Here is a 9,771-nt window from a genome sequence, read left to right as displayed (position 1 = left end):
GCACAGCACACTCCACGTGTGTGCACAGCGGAGTCAGAGGGTGGCCCCCAAGGGAACGCCCTCACCTCCATCCAGCACTCTGAAACCAGGGTGTGCCTGACACGACGCAGGAAGGACGGAAATGAAGAGGCCGAGCTGCTGCCTTTTTTTTTTTAGAAGCTTTTATAAATGAGGTTTAACAAACACCAATGTACAGGTGTGTTAGTAGCACAAGTCTGTGGCACCGGGCACAGCTGCAGCCACACCAAGGCCACAGCAGCAGGTATGGTCTCCAGGCTCCTGCCACGTCTACATCTTAAAATCTCCCGAGGCTCCTTTTCTGTCTGCATGTCTGCAGTGACGGGCAGTGACCTCCCAGACCCACACTCACTCCCCTCTCCTCTGTCAGAGCCAGGGCACGGGGCAGCGGGGTGGAGGTTTTAGGGTCCAAGAAGGCCACCCCGTCACTGGAGCTGCCCCCAGGACAGAGGGTGCCTCCTTCTCCACAGAGAGGAGCTGAGAAGGAAGGATCCTCTCAGGTCTGCGCTTTCAAGTCACAAACTCAGAGAAGATGCTACCCCAGCAAGATGAAGGGCTGCCTTCCGCTGCTGCCAGTTCTCATGGCAGAGTGTCTATACCACTTAGGGAAGAAAGGTCAACACAGTCTTGAGTGTTCAATTAAAAAACCCAAAGTATAAAAAATTATGACACTGAACGTTTAACCCCACGATGACTATGTTCTTCTACGTGAAAACCATCTGGTGACACAGAGGAGTGGGAGCATCCTTCTGCGAAGCTCCTGTTCCAAAGGGCTTCACGTCGGGAGTGAATGCAGCGGCGTGTCTGAGGCTAGGAACGCCTGCTTGCAAGGAATAAAGGCCTCTGGATGGTGTTCCTGATGCTCCTCGAAGCAGGCAGCGTGTCGGGTGGACAAAGACTTCATCACCATCGGGAAACTGTCCTGAACCCAGGCTCATGCTTTGCCCACCATCAATTGGGCTGTCGCCTGTCTACCCTTCCTGCCATCGTCAGAGGCTGGCCTCACGACCCCGCACAACAGCCTCCTGGGAGGTGAGATGGAACCTGCGCTGTCTTCATGGCAGAGGGACAGTGGGGGTCGCTGTCTTGAAACACATGTAAATGTGGCTGACAGGTTTGATTTCAAAACTGCCTTTGGCCCTGGGCAGTCTCATGAACTGCATGAGTAAGTAGTGTGTGTGTATGCAAGTTGCTCAGTTGTGTCCAACTTTTTGCGACCCCATGGACTATACAGTTCAAGCAATTCTCCAGGCCAGAATACTGGAGTGGGTAGCCTTTCCCTTCTCCAGGGGATCTTCCCAACCCAGGGACTGAACCCAGGTCTCCCACACTGCAGGCAGATTCTTACCAGCTGGGGCACAAGGGAAGCCTGCATGAGTAAGTAGAAGGAATTTAAAGGCCTGACAGCAGGGCTGCTGCGTTTTCTGAGCCACGCACAGCCACAGAGCTTGGGCCCAGGGAAGCCAGGCTAGCCACACGGAGGACCCCACCCTTCCAGGCCCCTTGGCGCTATTCTGGGTGGACCCACATGGCAGGTGAACAGCACCGTCAGAGCTGTTCTGCCCATGGCCCGGGTCGCAGCATCAGGTGGACGAGGGCAGGAGGGCTGGCCTGGAGACTCAGGAGCCAACGTCGCTCTAAACAGGCGTGCAGCCTGTGCACCTGTGTCTCAGGGCCTGGGGTAGGGGTGGGGGTAGGCCCAGGGAAGACGCAGCTGGAAGGTCACCCAGGAGCCCTGTGTCTCTTCTGCACAGACACAAATAGACCATGAGGTTGCTCAGCTGGAGTTTTCTTAAAGGTTTCCTAAGCCACCAGTGGTGTTTCCAATTGAACAGGAGCAGTTTGGGCTCCTACTTTAAGTTGAACTTAAAAAAACAAAAAAAAGATACAGTATTTAACGGTGTACGACAACTTATTTACAATTTAAATAGAAATTTTCAATAATCAAAATACATCTTTAGCAAAAATTTAGACTGTAAAATTTTATAAAATAAACACCCATAGAAAAGCAGAACATCATGTCAGTACCATTTCAGATTCAGCACAAGATGAAGGCTCTCCAATGCTGGGACCCTCTGGATGAGCAGGGTTCCCACAGCTAAGAAGATCCCTCCTTCTAACAAGCTGTTTACTGTCCTGATTTGGGCTGCTGTTATAAAATGCTGACCCAAAAAGAATTCCTCAGACGGACACCAGGACTATCTTGGCAAAGCCTGGGGATAAAGTGGCCCCAGGGCCACCGTGAAGCCCCATCACTGAAGCCAAGGCTCGGGCCATGACCTTGGCTGCCAGCCCTGGATGCTCATGCCAGCGTGGCCCCACCACGGGACAGGTCACTGTGCCTCCCGAGCCCAGGCTGCCCACCTCAAGGCCGGCAGACCCCACGGGGTTGGCTTCGCGAACCCGGCCACTTCCTCGCTTTGTGGTGACTTGCCCATCTTCAGGAAAACTCTTTTATTCGTGTAGCTTGTTAAAAAGTAAGAAAGGAGTAGCGGTCAACTTTGGCCAAAACAAAAGCTTTTGTGCGCGTGTCTAGCCCCATCCGGCGCCCCTCGAGGGGCTGCTCCTGGCAGGGTCCCCCGTGGAGGTGTCTGCGTGTACACACAGCTGCGCCACCATCTAGATCACGAACGAGGACTTGTGTCTGAAGTCGCCCTGAAAGGCCAACGTAGCAGGTTAGAGGGTGGTCAGCATGTGGGAAAGGAGCCTGACACCACTTCCCTCGATGTGCTCTTGGATGGGAATGGCTGCAAGGCCTGCGGACTGAATGCCCCACGAGCACACTGCCAGGGGGCATACTGAGGGGCTCGTGTGCTGGACATAACTCAAATTTCTCTCCTAGGGACCCTCTCGGTTTTTGGGGGGATGTCATATTCCCTGCTGGAGACACTGTCTCCAGGCTTCCTTACCTCCTCATCTGTCCTGATGTAGTTAACTCCATCTGGCTTCCCTGGGTTCTTGTAGCTGAAACAGAACAAAGGAGCTGGGTGACGCCTGACAGGCCATAGCAATGCTCAGGGCATGCTGGTCACACAGGACAGGCTCACCTTTCCCCGTTCCGGTCGTGGCTGATGAAGTAGCCACGTCTATAGGCACAGCAGATGCCCCCTGTGATGAGGGCCAGGACGGTCAGGACGACTAGAACCCCCCCGATGATGCCGCCGATGTTGAGGTCATCTGGAGAAGGGGAGGGGTGAGAAGATGCTGTCCGCCCCCCACCCCTCCCCCGGCCTGGAGCACCTCTGCCCACAGGCCGTGACACCCACCTGCTGCACCATAGCCGCTGGAGCCACGGAGCATGGCCTGCGCTACGAGGAGTAACAAGCCTCTGGGCACATCCTAGAGCTTTCTTACTGAGAAACGGTTCCCCTACAGAGACAGAACTAGGAGCCAGAGTCCTAAGGAAGAAAAACCCCTAAATTTCGAGGGCCTCTCTTTGCTGCAGATTATTAGTTTCAAGTGGTCATTAAAAGGGCAAATAGGAGGTAAGAAAGTGGCCTTGCAGCCACCACCCGTCCCTCAAGGAGACCCTTGGCTGCACTCTGCTTCAGTGTGGGGTCTGGGGCTGCACCCTTTGTGCAGATAAAAGCACAGTGGAAACTACGCGGGGGTGTATCGACCAATGCTGTCCAGGCTGGGAACTGCTGTAGTTCTCCCTTGTCTGGTACAGGGTTCTTGAACGTGAGCACACAGTTACTTAAAAATGCATTTGAATTCTGATTTCCTAACGTCAGTTCCCAAGCTCCGTCTCTCAGGTCAGGAACTCTGGGGCACAGCTCAGAAATCTTCCTCCTGCCCAACAGCAGCTCCCCAAATCTGGCAGCAGCTGGGGAGTTCCCTGGGGACTGGCTCCACAAGTGGGGTGGGACCTGGACCCTGCCCCCCTCCACTGAGCCCCGACAGCCCAGAGGAAGAATCACCCCAACAGCATAAATTATTGGGGTGAGCCCTAGTTTCCACTTACTGCAAAGAGGTCAGACTGGGTAAATTCCTGGAGACCTTACACAACCTTACGTTTCCATGATTCTATTAGTTACCAAAGAAATGGAGTTCAGGATACTTCAGTGAAAGCTGTGGGTTGAGGAGAGAACCCGCGGGTCAGTCCTTCAGAGGGTCCTCCCACCAGCCCCGGCAGACTCCAGGGAGCCCGCGCGCCCCGCAGAGAGCGGCCGGCACAAAGGGCGCTGAGCTGAGGGCACCGGCAAGCATGACCATCCCGCCAGCCCCCGGGTCGAGGCTCAGCAGACACTCACACACTTCCATGTCCTGCTCCTCGCAGCGGGCTGAGCCCGCATCGTTGGATGCGATGCAGTAGTACTGGCCCGAGTCCTCCTTGTGGACGGCGCTGAACACCTGCCGGGGGTCGGGAGGGAAGGGAGACCCAGTGACAGGGCTCCTGTGCCGTCCCACCTCCCCACCAGGGGCTGTCCCCAAACATGACAGTGTGGTTCAGTCTTGCCACGACACCGCGAGCGGCCCAAACACACCAGCAATGTTGCAACGTCATCGTGTGGCCAGCGAGCAAGGCCCACTGCCTCCCGACTCTGCTCCAGACAATGCTGGGCAGGCCGCCCTGCACCCACCTCGGCCACTGTCCCCTCAGCTCTGCCCGCCCTCCTGCACCCCCTTATAGGCTCTCCTGTCTATAAAGGGGGGGTGGTCCGTGTCATGAGGGTCTGGAGCTCTCTCTGTCTGCTCACAGGCGCTCTGCCCACAGCACAGATGCCACACCCACAGCTCTTCCCGGAGGTCTTACCAGAGTGCCCGTCTCAGGGTTTAAGACGAAAGAGGAGTTTCGGAAGCGGGGGTTGGCCCTGGAGTCTGTGGGCAGTGGCACGTCATTGCGGTACCAGCTGTAGTGCGGCCGTGGGAAGCCCTCGCCCTCCTGGCAGGACAGGGTGGCTGCCTTGCCCACGGGCACAGCCCGCGGCACCCTGCACACAGGGGCCACCGGCTTCACTGTGGGAGGAGCATGGGCTGGGGTGAGAACCAACAGCAAGGTCTGCTTTTACCCAAGCCCACTGAGAAAGCTGCTCCACAGCAGGAAACCCAGCTCCCGTGGGGACCCCCAGCCTTTCCAGCACCTCCAGCTTGTGAGGGGCGAGGCAGAAGCTCTACTTCCCTCCCCGCCCCTGACCTATAGCTCTTGAAAGCCCTCCCTGCCCAGCCCCGTGGGTCCTGCCACACCCACAGGGACGTGGCTGTGGAAGAAAAGGAAGCGGATCTTTTCCACCAGCAGACGACGAGCCGAGGACAAGGGGCCTTCACCCCGCGTGCACCCCCACCTTGCACGGTCAACTCGATGACGATCTCATCGATCTCCTTGCGGTCGTTCCGAGCAACCACCTCGCAGCGGTAAAGGGCCGAGTCTGTCCTGGTCACATTCCAGATCTTCAGAGAAGTCTTCCCCAGCAGCTCTGCACGGTCGGTCAAGTCTCCTGCGGAGAGGAGAGGCACTGAAGGACTCCTTACAGATGCCTGGCTCCCCCCAAGGCTTCCCCATTAAAGGAGAAAACTAGTTACCTGGCACTAAAAGACAAAGAGCATTCCACAGACAGTGCTGTGACAACAGGGTACCCCTGTGCAAGAGCGACCTGGACCCGACCTCGCGGCCCACCCCATTCACAACACACACCTTACTGCACGAGTTACAACTCAAACCCTTAGGAAGAAAGAGATGTGAATGACATGACCTTGGACTAGACAGTGATCTCTCAGATATGACGCCAAAAGCACAAGCCTTGCACAACCCCTAACACACACAGTTATATTGTTCCAAATTGGGAAAGGAGGACGTAAAGGCTGTATATTGTCACTCTGCTTATTTAACTTATAAGCAGAGTACGTCATGAAGCTCCCTATGCTTCCATGTCTTTATGCCCCTCATGCTCCTGGCCCAGCACCCCCTGCAAAGAGTCGGACACAACTCTGCACCCCCGCCTTGCTCTCCTGCGTGGTGTGATCGGCATCCAGGTGTGTGCAGTGGTCACTGCTGTCCCCCTGCAGCCAAAGTCACTGAAATTGTAAAGTCATGGCTCACGACAGAGAGGTGGCCTCAGGGAACGTTCACTAGATACCTCAAAGAGATGGCTGCATGGGGACTAAAGTCCTCCTGAGGAGGTGATATTTACTGAAGCAGAGAGGCAGCTACAGGGGAGGCTCCACCCTTATCGTCACCACTTCTGTATGCTTGAATTCTCCACAAGAAAACAGATAGAAAACCAATCCCGGCTACAGATGTAGGTCCAGGCAGAAGCAAGTCTTGGTCGCAAGTGCACGCCTGGGCCTTCTGTACAAAGGAGAGGACCACAGGATCATACCCTGAATCTTGTTGTCGAAAAACACATAGGTGGTTTGTTCATCTTGGATCTTCTTCCATTCGATCCTGGGGTCATTTGTCTGTGAATCCGTAATGATACAAGATAGTTCCACACCTAATGAGAAAGGGGTTAAAAAAAAAAAGAACTCTCTGTGAATGTGGAACAATTTCAGGTTCACCTGTATACCCTGACCCTGCGAGCTATGTCTATTTAGGTCTGTCATGTAGATTCAAAATCCAGCTAGTGCCAGACTCCGAGAGAATTTAATTTTAGCCAGAAAAACAATGAAGATGATTAGCAAAGAGAGTGCATGTCCCGCTCATCCTGTGCTTCTACGTCAGAATGTTCTTGGCCATGTAAATGCAGACGCGCCAGGGACGAGGTGGTGGTCAGAAGTCGTGCTGCGCTGACATGCGTGCACACTGGGGTCTGCCGATGGGCCTCTCGGGCACGCACGTCCGTGTGCCTGTCCTGCGTCAGCTGCCAGACCACCGAGTGATGCCCCTTTGCCTCAAGCCTCCCTTGTACTTACTTTCAAATTCCTGAACCACTGGGGTTCGGTTGCTGGATTTGAGATTCACGGCCCCGATCAAGCAGCCTGAGAGAAGAAAGAAAAGTCAAGTCAGAGATGATGCGGCTCTGAAACGGCAGAGAGCCCGCACCTGAGGCCAGATTTCCCTTCATGGAGGCTGCAGTCACTAGCCACAGGGGACGGGAAGACGTCCTATTCCAAAACCAAGTCTCTTAAGATATGGCAGGGTGATGGCTTTCTCTCAGTCTGACGTTCGCCAGAAGGAACCCAGAGAAAAGAGGAGAATTTCCAGAGTGCACTCTCTTTCTTAGCCCCAGAACAAAGACACTAGAGCTTTCAGGACTTTCCCTCTAAGTACGTATTTGTGAGGGACTGTAAGAGAATATTAGGAAGAGCTACACACCGACAAACTGGACAGCCTAGAGGAAATGGACAAATCCTTAAATTCGTACAACTTTCTAAGACTGAATCATGAAGAAAGAAAATCTAAATAGACTGATTGATCACTAGCAAGATTGAAACGGTAACCAAAACCTCCCTTAACACAAAAGTCCAGGACCAGGCAGCTTCCCTGTTAAATCCTAACAAACATTCAATGATTTGATACCTGTCCTTCTCAAACTACCTCCAAAACTGAAGGGGAGGGAAGACTTCCTAACTGATTTTTCAAGGTCAATATCACCCCGATACCAAAACCAGACAAAGGTAACACACAAAAAGAATATTACAGGCCAATATCTCTGAGGAACACAGATGCAAAAAACCTCAGTAAAATATTAGCAAACTGAATATAACAATACATTGAAGAGATCCTACACCATGAACAAGTGGGATTTATCCAAGGATGCAAAAATGGTTCTACTCAATATTAGATATGACTGAGCAATTCCTCCACTCCTGGATATTTATCAAAAGAAAACAAAACATTAACTATAAAAGATATATGCACACCAATGTTCACTGCAGCATTATTTACAGTAGTCAAGATATGGAAACAAACTAAGTGGCCATCAGTGGAAAAACAGATAAAAGATGTGTGTGGGAGGGGGTATGTGTATGTATAAATGTGAGTGGGAAGGAATATTACATAGCTATACAAAGGATGAAATCTTGCCATTTGCAACAACATGGATGAAACTTGAGTTGTTATTCCAAGTGAAACCCGTCAGATGGAGAAAGCCAAGTATCGTGTGATTTAAGTCACCAGTGAAATAGGAAAAGCAAGCAAAGGAAATGAGAAAATAAATGAACAAACCAAAGGATAATAGATCAAGAAGAGAGAGTAACGGTTACAGAGGGGGTGGGGACGGGTGTAGGGGTGAGCAGTACAGTGACAGATGGAAACTAAACTTTTGGTGGTGAGCAGCTGTAGTGGAAACAGAAGTATAATGTTGTACATGTGAAGCTTATATACTGTTATAAATCAATGTTACTCCAATAAAAATTTTTTTGAAGAATTTTATCTTGCTTAGAGTCACTGTTAATCTTTTTATCATCTCCCAGATCCACATGGACCTTCTTGTCATTCCTCCCTCTGGCCTGGCACCTTCCCAGTAGGATGGCATGGGCATTCTGGGTACAGTTACCAGCCAGGCAAGGGTTCACTTTGCTGGATTTGCTGTTTATCTAACCTGTGGTTCCCAACATTAAAGGCTTTCTCCAGTCTTCAGTAAAATAGGAAAAATAACAACATGGTGATTTTCAGGAAGTTTAGTTGAGTGAAGCTAATGGATGAAATCAAAATATGCTATTTGCATGGTGATCCCTTTCAAAACCAGCTCCTGACTCTCCATGAGTTTAAACAATGTTGTAATCGGTTATCATGGTCTCAAAATGTTTTAGCCAATTTTCTTGGGTGGAAAGATTAAGTAGGTACACTGACCACCAATGAGGAGTCCTTTGGCTACTTGGCCTCTAGGAAAATCTGCCATCCTCAGCAAAGGCCTTCCTGTTAACCCTGGGCCTCAGCTGACAACGCAGGTAAGAACTCGTGAAGACTTGTGTTCTGAGCTGCAGGTCACAACTGTCCATTTAACAATCCAGAGAGATGGTGGGGCAGGCACAGAAGCGTTTCACTGCACGAGTCACCGCTTGAACACCCTCCTTTGCTCCCTGGCTAAGGCACCAGCTCAGCAGATGCAGAGTAGGAGCCAGAGGGCCAGGTCAGTGTCTTAGTCCCAGTGTCATCTGGTTAGGAGACTGCGCTCCGGAAGGACAAGGACCCCACCCCTCTGGACGGTGGTCTGTAAGGGAAACGGGTGCTCTTCCTAGGAGCCCGCGGTGGGTATGGGCGGGGGTGCCAGATGGAGAATGCATGTCAGGGTCAGCAGCGGGAGGAGCGAGGCCTGGACACACACCAGCAGCAATCGTGGGGTCGGGGCTGCTTGTGGCTTGACCATCACCTGCTGAGAACGAGACCTGAACTGCTGGGGGTTTTCTCAGAACAGGACTGACGCCCAGCCTGCTAAGGAAAGAGCCAAGCAGGAGGGGCAGGAAGGCCCGGGCGCTGCCGGGGGTTCACCCTGTGGGTTGGCTCCAGCACCTTCTGAACGCACTGCCCCCTCCCAGGTCCCATCGGGGGCAGGGTGGCCATGCGCCCAGCTGGTTCACATCTATGAGCACAGAATCAAAACCAGAAGCCAGGAGTTCCAATCCCCAGTCCCTACTTCACTGCTCAAACATTCCCTTATTTATAGAGAGAGGAACAGCGGGTGAGAAGAGGATCTGGAGCTGAAGGAAGCCTGAGTCAGACCCTTAAGCCCCGCTCACATTCCTCCATTCTGCAGGACCTTCCTTAGCCAAGAGGCGAGGGAAGCAGCCTTGAGGAAGCCTCAGGAAGGCATGGCAATGGCATCTCCAGCAGCCCCCTCTTCCTTCCGGGAAGCCGGGACACTGAATCTG

General features: G+C 52.7%; 1 protein-coding gene across 1 annotated transcript in view; it reads right to left on the bottom strand.

Annotated features, from left to right (window-relative positions):
* Positions 1–1,974: 1,974 nt before the first annotated feature.
* The window catches only part of JAM3 (junctional adhesion molecule 3), a 43,909-nt gene continuing 36,112 nt past the window's right edge, over positions 1,975–9,771 (bottom strand). Inside the window, exons 5-12 of the mRNA XM_081536543.1 lie at positions 6,871–6,936; positions 6,339–6,452; positions 5,304–5,456; positions 4,775–4,977; positions 4,272–4,371; positions 3,066–3,195; positions 2,928–2,982; positions 1,975–2,673 (exon numbers count right to left, since the gene is read on the bottom strand). Of these exons, the coding sequence (XP_081392669.1) occupies positions 2,638–2,673; positions 2,928–2,982; positions 3,066–3,195; positions 4,272–4,371; positions 4,775–4,977; positions 5,304–5,456; positions 6,339–6,452; positions 6,871–6,936 (857 nt within the window). The 3' untranslated portion in view covers positions 1,975–2,637. The remainder of the gene's footprint in view (positions 2,674–2,927; positions 2,983–3,065; positions 3,196–4,271; positions 4,372–4,774; positions 4,978–5,303; positions 5,457–6,338; positions 6,453–6,870; positions 6,937–9,771) is intronic.

Source organism: Giraffa tippelskirchi, chromosome 10, assembly GCF_054371585.1.
Source record: "Giraffa tippelskirchi isolate mGirTip1 chromosome 10, T2T-mGirTip1v1.2.pri, whole genome shotgun sequence".
NCBI lineage: Eukaryota > Metazoa > Chordata > Mammalia > Artiodactyla > Giraffidae > Giraffa > Giraffa tippelskirchi.
This window is presented reverse-complemented; position numbering and strand designations above follow the sequence as displayed.